Raw genomic sequence first — 18,667 nt, 5'->3', positions numbered from 1 at the left:
CGAACGATGAAGTTTTCATATTTAATCACACGAGTAAAAGTTTTCCTGTACATTTAATTAACGAGTAAAATTAAGGAAAAGTTGGCTCATTGGCCGAGGGTTACCTTTGTTTTTTGTCCTGGATTATTAAAGCTCGTGTGAGGACGTGTCACACACCTGATTATCACGTGTGCTCCGTTTGTTCTACCGTCAGACGCAAACTCTGAGGAGGTTCCAGCACGCGATGAGAACCGGGATGGATCTACGGAAGAAAAGGTTGATGCCAACGACTGGAAGACAGAAAGTAACGTAGGTCATGACAGGACAACAAGGCAGATAATGCAACTGCTGCACGAAATGCAGAATGCTACAAGTGGCGGAGGTCCCGGTGATCCAGGCCTCAATTCTACCTGCATACCCTTCTTCTACCGTGTAGACGAAGAAAATGAGGTCAAGATCATGATGCTGTGAACTAGCAAAAACTTTGATAATACCTGGCCATTTGGTGACCTTGGGGCTGTGAGATTGGAAGGTTGTGCAACATTTGATCGGTCAAGAAAACGACTCGTCCCTCCGTTTACGACCCCAGCCATGCTCGTTGTACCAGGTGACGCTGTCACGGTGCGCAGCGGAGCGTTTGAGCTTCGTTACGACAGGTGTCGCAGAGATGAGTGAAGGGAGTTTCTTTAACTGGTGAAAGTTCATATTGAGCTACATAGACAGCCAAACGGAATTCCCAAGCCGCCATTCCCAGAAGGCTTTGCACACCGTATGAAGGTCTCGCTAATGTTGAATCATGTAAGATGTGATTGTATATTTATGATTACACTTGATACCTGTTGGTTATACATTGTGTATACACGACGCATATGACGTACATTCTATTGGAGAGTTATTTAGCTGCACATTCTATGTAGGAATTTAAGGTTGGTTTGAAATGGTAAATAGTGAGATGGTTATTTTTCTTGTTTTTTGCACTTTGTTCGAGCTTCTTATCTCTAATCATTTGATGTTATTCAAATTCTTTGTCCACAGGACACTCACCTCAACACGGTGGGTGATTTGTGCTGATCGGACTGAGGCCGTAGCGTCGAGTTCGTTGGCATGGTGTAATGACTGTATTCGTTATTCTCACGCCATCAGCATGGTATCTGAACATAAAATCTCAAAATGTCGTAACTCGTGAATAAGGATGAATTGATCATTGGAGCTCAGGGTTCAATGCTCGGTTATAACTTGGAATTGGCTTGTGCGACGGATGTCCCATGTCCACCGCGACCTTCGGCGAGACGAGTGGGTGTTGAGAGTTTTTCAGTCGAGGGGCACGGTCCCCATGACCATCCACTGATCCTGCCTTTTCATTGTTGTAAACACCAAGCACACCCAGTCAATGATGCCGTTCCTTTTCACAATGTTACATGAAGAAGGCCATGTGGAGATCCCAATGGCAACTTCACCCGTTTTGGAGAAGTTTCGGTGTTGGCGTTTGTTTGATCTCTTGGAGTAACACCACCCTTCTGTTCCCCTCTCCCCGCTACCACCCCCCCTGACCCCCCCATCCTTCCTCCCTTTGTCCCCCTTCCAGTGTGTGCGTTATGATCAAGTTCAATAAGGAGCTTCAGACTTTGGCTGAATCACGATGCATAACTGGTGCCAAGTAAAACTGTGGCAAACTTCAGAAGTAAAGTTTATGAAATGAAACTTTCTGCCAATGTTTTAAACTTCCACAGGTTTGCTTCTCCTGGGAACTTGTATATGAATTGCATTGTGTCGCTGATGAAATGAATTGTTAGTCCCAACCATCCGAACTGGTTTGAACGTAATTGGGTAAGTCCATGAGAGAACCTCAACACTTGCCAATAGGTGGTACAGCCTGAGTGTGGCTTTGATCTTCTACCTGGGGAGTCATGGATGGCCCATCTGTTCACTCCATACCTCAGTCATTGAATTTTGCCCACAAGTCACATGGGAGATCAACCCCAGGCTAGACTATTGCATCTGTATGAGAGGTTGGCATTGGGTTTGCTTTAGGTTTGTTCTCTTCTTATCGTGCGCCATCTGGAGGTGACTCGAGATTCTTTGGAGGAAGTCCAAACGAGGTTCCTTGAGCTGAGGTAGATGTCGTATGTCTTGCACATTTTGGTATATATTCTGTAAGTTAATATCACCTGTTGTCAGAAGGACTGATGTCGGACATATCGGTAGCCAGGGCAGGTTGGTCGTAAGAATCAGAGTTACAACATTGGCACAGATCATGAGTTTAATATCAATCGATCCCTAACAATACCTGTAAAAAGAACCAGCGAACATCATATCAATATTCAGCATACATCTGAACTAGTAATGAGTTTCCAGATGAGCACAAGCAAGCCATAACAAAGTGGTGGTACGTACCATCTATTTATGCACCAGCATAGCATACAGTAAATGTCTCAGGTATGATCATAGCGCTGAATGACCGAGTTCTTATAACGGCCGCGTAGAGGACAAAAGACGCATGACACCTGGGTTCAGACGTTAGACAGAATTTCATGACATTCTCCCCAGCGTTAAATCTACACTACCCCGAGGGGTGAAAGCAAGCGGAATAGCAGGATAGAAAACGTCAGTTAGCAAAAGGGTACATAGAGCAGCAATGCATGTCAGTCCCAGCCGTAGCGATCGGGGCGGCGAATTTCTCTTCCGGCGCGTGTTCGGTAAGCGTCGGGAGCTACAACCGCGAGACCAAATTCCACACGTCGGAAGAAACGCCTATCTCGGGAGACGGCGGCGGCGGCTCAGGGCCGACCGGATCGGGCGTGTGTGGGAGCGGAGTTGACGGTGAATGCCCCATCAACGGGTCCCCCTGGCTGAGTTCCGGCTGAGCGGTATCCCCACAAGATGACGCACCGAGACTGTAGACTCGCGTCCATTTGGCAGCAGCACTCGAGCGTGCTCGGGATTGGCTTGGAGAATGTGAACCTTGTCGACAAGCGGGTCATTTTTACTTTGACGAACAGCGCGTTTGAGGAAAGCCGGTCCGGGCTCAGCTAGCCAGCCCGGCAAAGGTCGAACAGCACCAGAACGGCGCGAGTAACGAAACAGATGATCGTGAGGAGTTTGATTAGTAGCTGTGCATAATAAAGTCCTGATCGAGTTTAACGCCCCGTGCACCATCCAGGTCCATCGGTCCAGTCGTAGTCCGCGAGACTTAAGGCCCAGAGTAATGGCCTGTACGGGGTAGTATAGCTTAAAGCTATATTGCGCTGGAGCAAAAAGGTCCTCACATCCTGGGACAGAAACACAGCACCTCGATCGTTGTGTACGTAAGCCGGATTCCTGAACATGGAGAACAAAATCTGCAGACACCGGATAACCATCGCAGCGGACATATCATTGCATGGGAAAGCAAAAGGGAATCTGGAGAACTCATCAACTATCATGAGGAGAAAGCGAGAGCTATCCGAGGCCGGTCGGCTAGGACTAGCAGGGAGACACGAAGCCGGTAGAGGCCCTTTAAAATCCATTGCCAATCTCTCCCAAGGCCGAGTAGCCTGATTCAGCGTACCCATCTGTGGTTTGTAGAAACGAGGTTTGAGTTCAGCACAAATGGAACAAGTGCGACACAGCTGCCGAATGTCCTCAACAGAGTAGGGCAAAGTGTGACTGTGCACATAATGAGCGAAACGCGTCACTCCGGGATGGCACAACGTTTCATAAAGAACACGCAGATCCTCAAAGGAGGTGAGACTCGCACACACCGAAGGGCGTGATAATGTGTCTGTGGCGAGATTATCCCGCCCTGGGCGATACCTAATAGTGTAGCAAAAATCGGCTAGCTCTATCTGCCAGCAAGTGATCTTTTCGTTCTTAATGTGTTGAGCATGGCGCGTGTCGTACATGAAAGCGATGCTTTGCTGGTCAGTAATGACCTCAAAACATTTGCCAAGCAGATAGGGTCTCAAACGCCTAATAGACTCAACGATGGTGTACGCTTCCTTCTCGACAGAGGAATGATGTTTCTCCGCGGAGGAGAGAGAGTCCTTGAAAAGAAGGCTACAGGTCGCCCCCCCCTTGAGAGAGCGTGGCAGCTATCGCGTGGTCCGACGCATCGCTTTCCAAAACAAAGGGTTGACCGTCATCGATAGACGACACAGCGGCGCCAGCTATGTCGGACTTCAGGCCGGGGTCTGTGACACCGTGACGTGGGGTCTGTGACACCGTGACGTGGGGTCTGTGACACCGTGACGTGGGGTCTGTGACACCGTGACGTGGGGTCTGTGACACCGTGACGTGGGGTCTGTGACACCGTGACGTGGGGTCTGTGACACCGTGACATGGGGTCTGTGACACCATGACAACTTTGATCGACAACAACAATTGACAACACGTGACAACAACTTTGATGGATTGAAAGATATTGCAAGTGTTGCACCAGTCTCTTGTCCAATACAGGTTGCTGCTGCTGTCTGGTGGTGGAGGTTGAATTGTAGTATAATGTGGAGGCTCCTCTCAAATGTCTGCTGCTCTTCTTCTGCTCCAATCGGTTCTTCTGATCATGTGCTTGTTAAAGTGGACATCTCTGTGGCCATTCTCAGAGAGCTCCTCAGCATCGACGAGTCTGGCATTTCACTCAGGCTGACTGGCACGGTCTTCAAGCAGCCATCAATCATCTGGACTGGTCTCCCGTCTCTACTGCCTCTGACATCAACTCATCCTGGGAATTCTTCCAAAGTAAATTGCTCTCTCTCATGCACAGATTTATCCCATCTCATCTTCAGTTGTCTTATCCTTCCTCCCATCCATGGTACACGGAATCTTGTGGTGAGGCAGTTGCCCTGAAACAACTTGCCTTTGCCTCTTGGAAGGCAAATCCAACTGAAGGCAATCTCAGTTCCTTCCACCAAGCTCGGAACAATTGTGTGCCTACCCGAAGGAGTGCCAGGAAGCACTATCTCTCCACACTCAAGAATGAACTCTCAAACCTGTCTCCTTCCTCCAAATCCTGGTGGCGTCTGGTCAAATCTGTTTCTGGTGTTTGTTCCCCCTCCATCCCCTCCCTTACCTCAAACGGCTACACAGCTGACACCGCACGTGAAAAAGCCGAATGCCTCAACTCTGTGTTTGCCTCAAAATCTTGTGTCCCAAACCCATCTCTCTCTGTACCCACCGTAACCAGTCATACCCAGCTGCTCCTGGACTCTCCCCTCTCCTGACAAGGTGGAGAAGTTTCTGTCAAACATCGACTGATTCTGCAACTGGACCAGACGGCATCAGCCCACGGGTCCTAAATTCCTACTCTGCCGCTCTACTCACCCTTTCTCTGTTCTCTTCACCCTCTCTTTTGCTCAACATTATCTACCATCTGCTTAGAAATCAGCCAACATGACCGCTTTCCACAAAAAGGTCAAAAACAGATCCTTGCAACTATAGACCAATCAGCCTGCTCCCAATTATCAGCAGTCATGGAATCCATCATTGCTTGGGATATCAAATCCTTCCTCTTCTCCAATGGCTTGATCTCTGATCATCAATTTGGTTTCAGACCCGGTCACTCTACTCTGGACATGCTGCTTCTGCTGTCTCAACAATGGATGGAGGTCCTCAATGCCAAACAGGAAATCAGAGCTGTCTCCCTTGACATATCACGTGCCTTTGATACGGTCTGGCACCCCGCTCTGCTCACCAAACTCTCCTCTTATGGTATCCATGAAAACCTCCACGCATGGCTTGCAGACTTCCCTCTCTGGTCGTAATCAACGTGTGGCCCTGAATGGATTTCTCTCATCTCCCCTTCCTGTTCAGGCTGGAGTTCCCCATGGTCGTGTTCTGGGCCCTGTGCTTTTTCTGGTCTTTATCAATGATCTCTCTGACTCTCTGTGTTACGGACTCGGCCTTAATGATTGTGGTTATGAGTATTGTTGCTGGTTCGAAGTATTCTAGATATTATGCTTATTGTGACTTAAGGGAAAGGGTTGTTGTGAGTAAAAGATTTAAAAGCGCTCTTGGTAAAATGTGGCCGGAAATCCGGATCGAGACCGGAAGAGGTGGAGCGAAGAAAAGGAGGTGGGAGGAGATCGAAAAGAGACGTGGTGGTTGAAGCTCCGGGCCGAGCGTTCGACGTACTGGGCGAGGGAACTTTGCGTCCTTGAAGGGAAGTTCGGCCGATAAGAAATATCGCCGGAGTGCGTGGAGCCGGTGTCGTCGGGTATTCTCCTTGAGGTTCCGGAGGATCCAGGCCGTGAGAATCTGGGTTGGAGCGAAAGCCGTCCGTCATCTTGGCCACGCGAGCACCCGGCCGTGAACCGGCTTTCGTCGTGTTGGTTGGACATTATTCCCTGGTGGATTGCCGGGAACGGCTGTGCCAGAAAGGGACACGTGAGAATTATACGGAGGCTCGCGGGTGGAACCGCAACGTGTACGTCGGAGCACATCTTTGTGAGGTTCCTCACCACCGCTGTGTTGCTGGGGGCTGAGCACGTGACCTCGGGGTCGTCTCGCTCGTCTACGCCTCAATTGACCACTGGGCCTTGACTCCCCGATCGCGGGAGGGAGCGCACCTTTGGGAGGTTCCTCGCCACCGCTGTGCTGCTGGGGGCTGAGCACGTGACCTCGGGGTCGTCTTGCTCGTCCACGCCTCAATTGACCACCGGGCCTTGACTCCCCGATCGCGGGAGCGCACAGAGACATTGGGACTTCGCCTTGGAGGAGAGCAGAGACATTGGGGGAGGTGCCGTGAGTGGGGTTAAGGGGCTTGACAAGGATATTATCGTAAGATTTGAAAGTAGGGGTGATTGCCCCATTGCTGTATGGCTTTGTGTGTGATTTACAATATAGTATGGTTTGCTTATAACTTGGTGTGGTTGCATCATTGGTTCGGCTGTTTCATTTTGCTGGTTCCATTGAGGGACGTTATCCACTGGGTTTCAACCAGGGATAACACATCTTTCTGCCGGGGACCCTCTCGGGGTTCGGAGGTCCACCGAGACCAGAGGAAGGGGGGGGGGGGGGGGTAACATCTGGAAAATCCTCTATCTCTTTGCTGATGACCACTCTCTGTCGCTCCATACCTCATTCCTCAGATCGGCAGTCTGCAGCCTCCTCACTCTCTGCAGACCTGGACAAAATCAGACTGGTCAAACAAGTGGAACATGTCTTTCAATCCTGACAAATGTCACACCTCACTATGTCTCTCTGAAAAGACCAACTGGACAACCCTCCCATCTACTTTCTCAACAATCGTCTCCAATAAGTTCTGTCACTCAAGATTTTGGATCTCTCTTTGCCATGATCTTTCCTGGCAAAACCGCATTTCCAAGCTGGCCTCCAAAGCCAGTCGCCGACTGGGCATCCTCCGTCGTGCGAAATCCTTCTTTGGCACACCTGAGCTCCTCACCACATACAAGGCTTTCATCTGCAGCTCAATCGAATACTGCTCTCCCCTCTGGGCTGGTGCTCCTGCCTCGCACCTTTCTCGGCTTCACGCTGTTTAAACCAAAGCTTTCAGGATCATTGGAATCTCCCGTGATGAAGCTATCTCCGAGGGCCTTTCACTTACTCACCGCAGGCAGGTAGGTGGTCTTTCTGTCTTCTACCGACTCTTCTCCCTCTGCTCTGTCCCCTAAATATTCCTGCAGGATGCACAAGATCTGCCAGCAACCCTCTTATGGTTAAACTGCCAAAATTCCTCTTTTCCTCTCCTTTTCATTCCTCTTTTCATTCAACATTCCTCTTTTCTCCCGCCTCTGGAACAAACTCCCTCACTCTACAATCCCACTCCTCCCTTAAGGTTTTTAAAACAGCTGTTCACCACCATCTCTTATCTTCCCTCATCCAAAACCTTGATCTTTTCTATCCCCGATAATTCACCCCAGATACACTTTTTTGAAATACCGACTTATTTCCTGGAAGTTCGAGCAGTGTCCTTGTGTTTTATACCTCTCCCCCACCCCCCCCGCCCCCTTGCCATGCCTCCTCCCCTCCCCCCCCCCCCCGAAGTCCTCTCCCTCCCACAGATCTCCCAACGTCCGTTCTCTGCTGTTGTACTTGTGTGCTTTCCTCTCTCCCCATCTTGTCTCCCGCTCCCTTTATTATATGTTTTATGTGTCCGTTTTTTAGGGGTTTTTTTGTGATTCATGGTGGCTCTTACAAGAGCCTCGATCTTTCTTGTATACAAAAATTAAAAAAGGCTGCGAAGAAATGTGCATTGGAGAGGTCGTTGAGGTGTATGAGAAAGTCGGCTGGGCCCAAGATTCAGCCTCAACTGGGAAAGGATTCAATTAAAAGCTACATGCTGACTGGGAGTGGGGCAAGTTTGCAATGCCAGGAAAGGTGCCCTGCATTCCATTGGCTGCAATGTTGGCAAGGAATGCAAGTAACCAGACTGTTGAATGCCAAGAATGTTAACCCTAACTTCGTGCATGAGATGCAGGGCCTCCATCAATATTGTTAGGAGATGCAGCAGCAAATCAAAACTTGTGAATCCAAACTGAATTTTAAAGATCAGGCCAATGGAGAAAAGGAAACATTTTCATGTGTACTGATGAATTTGATGACTGTTTATTATAGGAAAGCTACCTGTAGTGGAGGCTTTGTTTTTGGCATCTTTGTTTATCGGAATGACGTCATCAAGCATATGAGAAGAAAAAACCACAGTGAACGACAAGCGTGGACAATCCTGACAAGTGAGCAGAATTTCACAAGGGCATTGATATCACCAGCACCCTTTGTCGAAGCAAAGACGAGACTGTCTAAATCAGGGGTTCTTAACTTTTTTCCCTGTCAAGACACCAACGGATTGCCCACAATGTCCCCATACCCCCTTCGCTGGACTGTTGACTGACCAAGGCGCACCAAAGGTGCGCATAGCTAGGGGGGACTGGGGGCATGACCCCTAGAATTATTTTGATTTCTAGGTGCTCTGTGGTGCATTCTGAGGGGTGTTTTTACTTTAATTGCCTATTTTTTTTTGATGAAATTTGGTAACTTATTACCCAGAAAATGGGCCAAGTTTGGGGATCTGTGCCGGATTACCAGTTCCATTAGGTTCCAGTGTGACTTCAAAAGATCTCAATAGCTTAGTTTTACATATGGATAATTAGGAACAGAACAGGAAAGAAAATCATGAGGATTTCATCCCTATTTATTTATTTGCTTGTTAACAAAGAAAGAAAACAAACTAAACTAAAACATGCAAGTTTTATGCAAGCCGTTTTACTAATCTAGTGAGATTGTTGCTGCTGTTTTCGTGCAATCAGAATATGGATTCGGGACACAGTTCGTGACAACGCCACTCACATGTCATCGGACACATCAAGTCGATTTCTGCACTTTGATTTCAGGTTGAAGAATGCAAAGAAACCTGTTTCACAGAGATATGTAGTTGTGAAGGGAACCAACACATTAATTGCCCTCTTCGCCAAGCTAGGGTAAACTGCTGTCTGCTCACACCAAAACTGCTTAAAATCCAGCCCAGCCTTTCTGAAATCAGCTTTCTTTCTTTGATCTTCTTGGAACTCGATCAAATCATCCTTCACGAAAGCGTTGTCATTCATCGTAGAAATATCAAACGAGAAAGGGTTCTGGATCCAAATGGATTTCGTGCTGAGATCATCAATATCTGTGAAGTAACCCTCAAAATTGGTACTTCGGACTTTCAAATGGTCCTTGACTTCTTGAAGTATTTCCCCAGGCAATGCCTTTTCATCTTCTCCATCAAGAAGGATATCGTCATGGATTGGAAAGTTCGCCATGTTTCCACTTTCAACACGGTGACTCCAAATATGTAATTTCTTCGTGAATGCCACTAACTTTCCCCTGACTTGAATCATGTCCACATCCCTTCCCTGCATCCACATGTTCAAGTCATTGAGGTGACCGAAAATATCAGCCAAATATCCCCCCCCCCCCCCTCTCTTCCCACGCCTCCTCCCCCCAAGCCCTCTCCCTCCCACACATCTCCCTGCTCTCAAATGTTGTTTGTGTGCTTCCCCTTCTCTCCCCATCTTGTCTTCTGCTCCCTCTTTTTATATATTTTGTTTGTCTTTGATTTGTTTGTGAAATAAATGTTAGCTCTTTCACGAGCCTCGATTCTGTATACAAAAAAAATACTCTTCAAAACTGTTCGCAAGAGGGGATTGTTGATGCCTGAGGAATTCGAGAATTTCTTCCCGAAGTTCCACCACACGTACGAAAACACGACCACGAGATAACCAACGTACCTCTGTGTGGTACAGTAAAACACAATGTTCCACCCCAATCATCACAGAATTTTTGAAATAGCCGATGATTTCATGCCCGTCCACGAATAAAGTTGACTGTCTGCACGACTATTACCATCACTTCTTTCAGTTTCTATGACAACGTTTTGGATGCCAAGGCAACGTTCTCATTGTCATGTCAATCATGCATTGTAATCGCATGCATATGCCCGGGGCGTATAGTTGATTTATTCGAATTTTATTAGAAAATTGAATTTATATTTGTTTAAAATATAATTATACAAATATAATTTGTTTTGAAATACTGTATATATATTTATATTTAAATATATATTTATTATATATTTAAAGTTGATATTTCATTGAATTTATTTCAAGTTATTATAATTTATTTCGAGTCCCCATACCCCCTAAGAGGTATGGATACTCCAGGTTAAGAACCCCAGCGCTAATCCATGAAATCCCTGTGCAGAATCCAGAAGGCAGTGGATACGAATCCAAGATGGACAGGGGACCAGGTTGCATAGATAAGCTTTCAAAGCAAACACAAACTTGAGAAGTGGAGCCTCACTTCCAATCAGGTTTGACGTCATTTGGGGTGAACAAGGTGAGCACACAGAGGCAGATCTCCCAAGGTACCACCAAAGTAAATTAATCAGTTAATTTCTATCCAGTAAGAGGGACTGATTGCTCCACGCACAGGAAGTTGCACTGTGAGCTTCTCATGTGCTTGGAATTCCAAACCAAGCACAATAAATGAATGGGAATCCAAGCACATCTATCACATGACCCTTTACTTGCAAAATCGAAGATTTTTCAAGTATATTGGTCGATTGCGTTTGTTATTACTTGGCAAAAAAATATTTTTTGCACGTATGTTGATCACTTCAGTTTGTGTCTGTTTGTTTGTCTGTCCGCTCGCTTATACTTGCCAACAGGTCACAATTTTAAACCGATCTTCACGAAACTTCACCAAATGGTAGAGTTCATGGTCTGACAAAATCCTATATAGTTTTGAGGTCAAAGGTCATCTGGAGGTCAAATTTCTAAAATCGCCATTTTAAATCCGATTGACTTGAAAATTGAACAGCATTTGTAGATCGAGCTATTAAATTGCAAAAACAAACTATTTGAGGTTAAGGTCAAAGGTCAACTCAAGGTCAAACTTCCAAAATCAATTTTCATCTGACTAGAAAATTGAACAGCATTTGCACATTGTCACTAACTTGGGAAACCAACTATTTTAAGGTCAAAAGGTCAACTCAAGGTCGACCCTTCTAATATCAATTTTCATCTGAAAAATCGTCACTTTTCATCTTATTGACCCAAGCTTTGATCAAGATCGTCAATTTTAATCTTGATGAAATGGAATTTGCTGGGTGTTGCGGGGGTGGATTTTGCAAGTATCGTGCTCTGCATGACGTCTTCTTGTTTTTGTTTGTCTGTCACTCACCTACCGGTCACAATTCTAAACCAATCGTCATGAAACTGCACCAAGTTGTTGAGGTAGTCACAATGAGAAGCCTATTGATTTGAGGTCAAAGGTCATCTGGAGTCAAATTTCTAAAATCGTTTTTTTTTTTTTTCCAACCGATACTTTAAAATTGAACAGCATTTGTATATCGTCACTAAATTGGTAAACCAACTATTTTTGTCAAAAAACAAAATGGGCAAAATGTCAACTCAAGGTCAAACTTCCAAAATCATCAATTTTCATCTGAAAAAATCAGCAATTTTAATTCGATTGATCCGAGCTTTGATGAAAATCGTCAATTTTAATCTTAACGAAATGGACAATTTGATATCTCCATGGCAACGTTTAATTTTGGGGAGGGTTGAATTTTGCAAGTATCGTGCTCTGCATAATGCCTTCTTATTTTGTCATTGTTTTTATGCACAAATTCTTAACTTTGATTTACTGGACTCCAAAGGACTCCAGGTCATGAATAGGTAAGAACAAGGTGAAATATATTTATTACATATGCAAAAATAGCACAATTGAAATATCATTAAAAATCTGTTACATTGATTTTCAAAAATTGTTTTGAAACATTGATTGTACTGCTGGTGTACAGTCACACACCTCCAACTTGTTTTGCATTTCAGAGAAACTCGCACTCGAGCTGGTGCGACCAGTTTGCGATGGTGTTTTTTGGAAATGTGCCCAATCCTGCCGAAGTACCAAATTACTTTTTTGTGCACAAGTGTTGAAAGTAAGGAGAAACATACAAGTAGAATTTGCTTTTTTGAACCTTCATGAAAATGTTCAAAGATGTGTTCACCTTTGACCTTAACAAGGACATTCCATCTTGGTAACATAACAAGGAGACGGGATGTTTCCAAAACTTGGAAGAGAAAAAGCAACATCTCGAATCTATAGTAAATGCCTGGAGTGTAATTGAAAAACAAAAATTAGAAAACTAATTTCTAAATTTCACAAGTCCTGGCCCAAATGGGGATTCCAAATTTCTGGCATAACAATGTGTGCACAAAGATACAACATTGTATGTAGAGTAATCATGATGTGTAATAAATCAAGAATTCAAGACAATTCTCACCTTCACTCTTTCATTCCTCTTCTTTCCTGCCTCTGGAACAAACTCCCTCACTCTCTTCAATCCCTCTCCTCCCCCCAGGTCTTCAAAACAGCTGTCCACCACCATCTCTTATCCTCTCCCATCCAAAATCTTGATCTTTTCTACCTCCGTTAATCCACCCCAAATCCACCTCTTTCAATCTCTGACTTCATTCCTCAAATTCCCAGTAGTGTTCATACCATTTTGCCCCCCAGCCCTCTCCCATCCACAGATCTCTTGATGTCCTTGTTCTCTACTGTTGTTGTGCTTGTGTGATTCCCTTTCTCTCCCCGTCTTGTCTCCCGCTCCCTTTATTGGATGTTTTATGTGTTCGTGCATGTTTTCATGTTTAATGTGTTGGCTCTTGCACGAGCCTCGATTGTGTATAGAAAAAAACAAAAAAAAAAAAACAGGCTCAAATGAATTCAGTTTGAAATGTGTAAACTTGCTCCAAGAATATTTAATCACCCTTTAATTTCAGGGCTTTAAAGAAAAAGGTTTCTCATTCCTTAGTTGATGCAGCAGGACTTAACACTTACACCCTCTGATTTGAGGTTGCTCCATTTCGAGTAAACTCACCCCAATGTGACCTTTTCTATGAATTGAGCTGCTCTTCATGCTATGTAGATTCTACCTCAAGCTTCAACAACATCGTAACTGACAGTTGTTGCCACAATATAAAAACACACACATCATGTTAACAAAACTTTTCATTGGCAGTTTGATTTAAGCTCACCAACCCAGCAACCTCTGCCCTGCAATGTAAAAACAAACAGGAACCACAACAATCTAGTTCCCATTGGCTCTTTGAAATCCTCGTGGTAAGAAAGTGAGGCTCACTGTTGCTCGTCAAGTCAAATGCACATTTGATCAGCTGGTCTGTACGAAAGCTCCTCACACGCACCCAGCTTCTGGTCAGGCCCAAAACTCAGCCAGTTGGAGAATTGCAAACAAATTTTCTTTTAACAATCCCAGCCAATGATTTTTTTTTCCTTAAGTTTGGTTACTTTTTCTTATACAAAAACAAAACAAAACTTGCATACCAAGCTCTGACTATTTGAATATCATTGGCTGGGATTAATAATATAAATTATTTATAATTTCCAAAATTATAAATTTTGTTTCCAAATAATATAAATTATTATTTATATTATTAATCCCAGCCAATGATATTCAAATAGTCAGAGCTTGGTATGCAAGTTTTTTTTTTGTATAAGAAAAAGTAACCAAACTTAAGAAAAAACATTTTAAGGATTAAGCAAATCAAGTAGAGGGGGGTTAATGGAAAAGGTTTAGCTTTGTGCCAACCTCCCCTCATATGCCTGCCACCCTGCATGGCGGTAGGCCTGTGCGGTCGCCAAACGGTCGTCCGCATTAACAATTCCACGCCCCACCACAATGACATCAGTGCCCCTTCGTCCAATCACTTCATCTGGGGTCAAATACTGTTGTCCCTGCCCATCATCTGCAAATGCAAATAGTTGAGAAATGATCATCCTTCTCCACACAAGCATAACGAGCACATCCTAGAAAGATGGCGGCACCTCACCTCCTTCTTGGAATTTGACCCCTGGTGTAACAAGTACCCAAGAAGGGTCAGTGGTGACTCGTGATGTGCAGATAAAACCAGCCACAAAGTCCCGACAACCCTTTGCCATCTCCACCTGCAGATACCAAAAAATACAAAACTTAAGCAGTTCCATTTGCACAAGTTATATATTCGCTAGTTATTGGAAACAAAATATTTACTGCAAAACATTTTTGTTTACTTTACAAAAACCTTTTCCTGTGCCACTGCGATGGTTTATTACCCTCGCCAGTATTGCATTTGAGTCCGTTTCTCTGTCAGCACAGAATAAATATGATTTTCTCTGCAACCATTGGTCCAATTGACAGGAAATTTCACCATAGGTGCAACTCCACCTGTAGAATTTTTTATAATTATGACGTCATAGGTCACGTGGTTCGGCCGCCATCTTGGGAAAAAATCGAAAAACTTTGCACCTCTATATCTCCGAAAGTGCTGAATAGAAAAAACCATTATGGTGGCATAATTGGACAAGTACAAAACTTCATCCGATCAAGATGAAATTTCTTGAGCATAATCTAGGAATAAATTAGCGGAGAAAAAAAATAATGACATCAGTCACGTGGTTCGGCCGCCATATTTGTTTTAACACAAAAGCCTTAAAACCACTGAAAATACATCCTGGTGAGGGTTTGCAATCTCTGATTGCTCTTTCTTGTTCTTATTGTATTGACACACTGTCAATTGCCTTTGGTGACATTTGCTTTCCAGGAAGTGAAGGCAAGTTGTTTCAAGGCATCTTCCTCACCGTACTTATGGGTAAGACAATTGAAGACGAGATGGGATGAATCTGTGCATAAAGGATATCAGGTATCCGTGGAAGGATTCTTGGCCTGGGTTAATATCAGGAGCAGTAGATATGGGAGACCAGTATGTCTCCAGAGGTGTGAGCTCAATTAACATCAAAACAACAGGCCAGAAGAAGAAAATCAGAATTTGACATGAATGTGCTCACTTCTGGAGACAGTGCGGTAATCTTCATCCTGGCGAAGAAGCATTTACACGGAAGGAAGGATATGCTTCAACAGTGTGAGACGTCGACTAACTTGGGTTTGATCTCATTTAAACATTACATGAGAGAGATACAAGTGGAACATCAAAAACATCAGATGCTTACACCTCAAGTTATGATCTGCAAAATGATTTTCAAAGGGCACATGACTGTTGAATGACAAAATCGAATGGGTTCATCTTTGCATCATAGTCCATGTACCAAGTTTGCTCAAAATACCTTCATTGGTTTACGAAAATCTGCGACGCACTCTTGGTCGGATAACCCAAATAAGTGGCACCTTCGGCTGTGGAGGAATAAAAACTGGCATTCCTATCTGATGACCTGTCGCGATACTTTGATTTAAAAGCAGCCTCGCCCTTTACATGTCATTCGAAGAACTTGAACTGTCATCCTTTACATGTGAAACGAAGAACTCACGCATATTACATGAGACGTCAATTAAGTACACTGGACATACATGTGAAGTCAAAGCATCTGGAGGCAAGCATCAAAGCATCAAGCATCAAAGCATCAAACGTCAAGCATCTGGAGGCAAGCATCAAAGCATGAAGCATCAAATGTCAAGCATCAAGCATCAAACGTCAAGCATCAAAGCATCTGCTCAGATGTGAAGGTCGTTTTTTGATTTCTGATGAAACGTCTGTCGTTCTGTTTCCTTACTTCGGTTTAACCCCGTCATTCATGATCGGTAAATGTGCTTACGACTACCCAGGGTTGAAATGCACACCCGTGCTCGCCGTTTTCATGGTGTGGGAGGCGGAAGTGAAAAAGTAGACCAAGGATTAATTAGAACAACTCAGGAAAACAAGTGATGTCCATTTTGATTTTTATAAAACAATGAAAAGTTACAAGTAAATGGTTATCCACAGTCAGCAACAAATATCAGAAAATTGTTGGAAGATTCTTCTTCTCTCAACAGTTGCTTCAACTATATAAAGGATTGATTGGTCCTTGTATAGAGTACTGCTCTCACATCTGGGGAGGTTCTAGATCCACATATTTATTGGACAGAATTGAATCCAAAGTAATCCAACTTATCAACTCTCCGAATCTGACCTCAAAACTTTATCCCAAGAACTTCCTGGTTGTGTACCTCCACCATTAGCGAGACCACAGATTACTCAACAAGCCCCGACATCTCATGATTATTGTGTGGCCATTGGCAACTCAAGGGTGGTTCGTTATGATGTTTGTTTCTTCCCCTCCGCTGCCAAACTCTGGAACTCTTTACCTTCCCATGTTTTTCCAAACACTTACGGCCTTCCCAGTTTACAAAAAGCAGATTTTTACTTCTTCCTAAACTCTTAGACTATTCTCTCTTTCTTCACTTTTTCATCAATGCAGCTCTTTTATTTCAGGCCTGGCCTTGAGGACTATAAAGTCCATGACTGGAGCCTTCAACATAAAAACAACAATATTTTATGTGCACCAACCAAGCAGTTGACAATTTTAATCCTGAATAGTTTCTCTCACTCTCCCTGCCCTTCCCTCTCCAAGCCTGGGGTTGGCTTAGCGGTTAGGGTGCCGGCTTGGGATCCTTGGGTTCGAATCCCGATCGATTGCTGAATTAATGCCAGGGGGTTTGACTCGCCTGTCATCCTTCCGAGGTCGGCAAATTGAGTACCAGATCACTGGTAATTCCCTGTGTGTTGCAAGAGGCGACTAACAGTGTTGGCGGCAGGGAGGGCATCCGACCATAAAACATTGTTTCAAAAAGGGGACCATGGTGCCCAAAAAAGGCCAACCCCTGCTCTGGAGGGAAAAAATGGCATCTAAAGGTGGTTCTTCCTGCCCTCCTCTCACGCCACAAACCCTCCCATCGACTCTCAACAACCTTCTCGAAGAAGTTCAGTCACTCAAACTCTTCGCTCTCACTCTCAGCCATGATTCTCTCTCAGGCAAGCCACATTTCAAAGTTGACTCCCAACCGCTACTCCCATTTATAGTCAGGTTCACTATGTAATTTCGTTGGAATTTTTGGGGGATTTGGAAAACTATATATTTTTGGAAACTATATTGTATAGTCAGTCAGAAAACCAATGTTCCTATTTGCACAGACTCCTGTATGGCGGCCATCTTGGATTTTCAAAATTGCCGCCGTAGAACTAATTTTTCTCAATATCTCAGCTTCTAAATAACAGAGCTTTGATTCTAACGGCTAAACATACATTTTCAAGGGCCCCGAATCCAATGGTAACAAGTTCGATAAGCTAGACATGACCATAGAGCTCCTATGTGGCAGCCATCTTGGATTTTTCAAACTGGCCACCATAAAATTGATGTTTCTCAATATCTCAGCTTCTAAACAACATAAAGCTTTGATTCTAACGGCTAAACATACATTTTCAAGGGCCCCGAATCCAATGGTAACAAGTTCGATAAGCTAGACATGACCATAGAGCTCCTATATGGCGGCCATCTTGGATTTTTCAAACTGGCCACCGTAAACTTGATGTTTCTCCATATCAACCCTCTTATGGTCAAACTGCCAAAATCAAGACTCTGTGCTCACCTTCACTCCTTCATTCCTCTTTTCTCCCGCCTCTGGAACAAACTCCCTCACTCTCTTCAATCCCACTCCACCCTCCAGGTCTTTAAAACAGCTGTTCACCACCATCTCTTATCTTCCCCCATCCAAAACCTTGATCTTTTCTACCCCCGCTAATTTCACCCCAATTCCACTTTTTTGAAATACCAACTTCTGTCCTGGAAGTCCTTGGTGTCCTTGTGTTTTATACTTCTCCCTCCTCCCCCCCCCCCTTCCCACGCCTCCTCCCCCCAAGCCCTCTCCCTTCCACACATCTCCCTGCTCTCAAATGTTGTTTGTGTGCTTCCCCTTCTCTCCCCATCTTGTTTTCCACTCCCTCTTTTTATATATTTTGTCTGGTTGATTCGTTTGTGAAGTAAATGTTAGCTCTTTCACGAGCCTCGATTCAGTATACAAAATTTTTTTTTTAAATCTCAGCTTCTAAACAACATAAAGCTTTGATTCTAACAGCTAAACATACATTTTCAAGGGCCCCGAATACAATGGTAACAAGTTCGATAAGCTAGACATGACCATAGAGCTCCTATGTGGCGGCCATCTTGGATTTTTCAAACTGGCCGCCGTAAAACTGATGTAACTCACCTTCTAAAGAGCACAGAGCTTTGATTCATCATTGAGTAAAGTCATCATCATCCTCATCATCGCTTTCGTTCATCACATCTTGAGAGTCCTCATCATTTTGGCACTGGATGTCACACTGACAAAGGTCTGTACAAGCCAAGTTGTTTGTTCTGCAGGAACATCTAGATGAAGAACAGTCTG

At 44.5% G+C, this 18,667-nt stretch overlaps 2 protein-coding genes across 17 annotated transcripts in view; one reads left to right on the top strand and one right to left on the bottom strand.

Annotated features, from left to right (window-relative positions):
• Positions 1-1,680, top strand: part of GOLGA2 (golgin A2) — a 102,780-nt gene extending 101,100 nt beyond the window's left edge. For all 12 annotated transcript variants that reach the window (XM_068098622.2, XM_068098621.2, XM_078767816.1 and 9 more), the window contains one exon: positions 194-1,680. In XM_068098622.2, coding sequence (XP_067954723.2) covers positions 194-450 — 257 coding nt within the window. In that variant the 3' untranslated portion in view covers positions 451-1,680. The remainder of the gene's footprint in view (positions 1-193) is intronic.
• Positions 1,681-12,135: 10,455 nt separating this feature from the next.
• UMPS (uridine monophosphate synthetase) overlaps positions 12,136-18,667 on the bottom strand; it is a 52,814-nt gene continuing 46,282 nt past the window's right edge. For 2 of the 5 annotated variants that reach the window (XM_078767812.1, XM_078767810.1), the window contains exons 7-9: positions 14,304-14,418; positions 13,999-14,219; positions 12,136-13,746 (exon numbers count right to left, since the gene is read on the bottom strand). In XM_078767812.1, coding sequence (XP_078623938.1) covers positions 14,047-14,219; positions 14,304-14,418 — 288 coding nt within the window. In that variant the 3' untranslated portion in view covers positions 12,136-13,746; positions 13,999-14,046. Of the gene's footprint in view, positions 14,220-14,303; positions 14,419-18,667 lie in introns of all 5 variants that reach the window. The other 3 variants (XR_013621279.1, XM_078767811.1, XM_068098619.2) reach the window with 3 other exon arrangements.

Source organism: Myxine glutinosa, chromosome 13, assembly GCF_964187855.1.
Source record: "Myxine glutinosa chromosome 13, kmMyxGlut1.1, whole genome shotgun sequence".
NCBI classification, from domain to species: Eukaryota; Metazoa; Chordata; class Myxini; order Myxiniformes; family Myxinidae; genus Myxine; species Myxine glutinosa.
The sequence above is the reverse complement of the archived record's forward strand: the minus strand, read 5'-3'. Positions and strand labels throughout refer to the sequence as shown.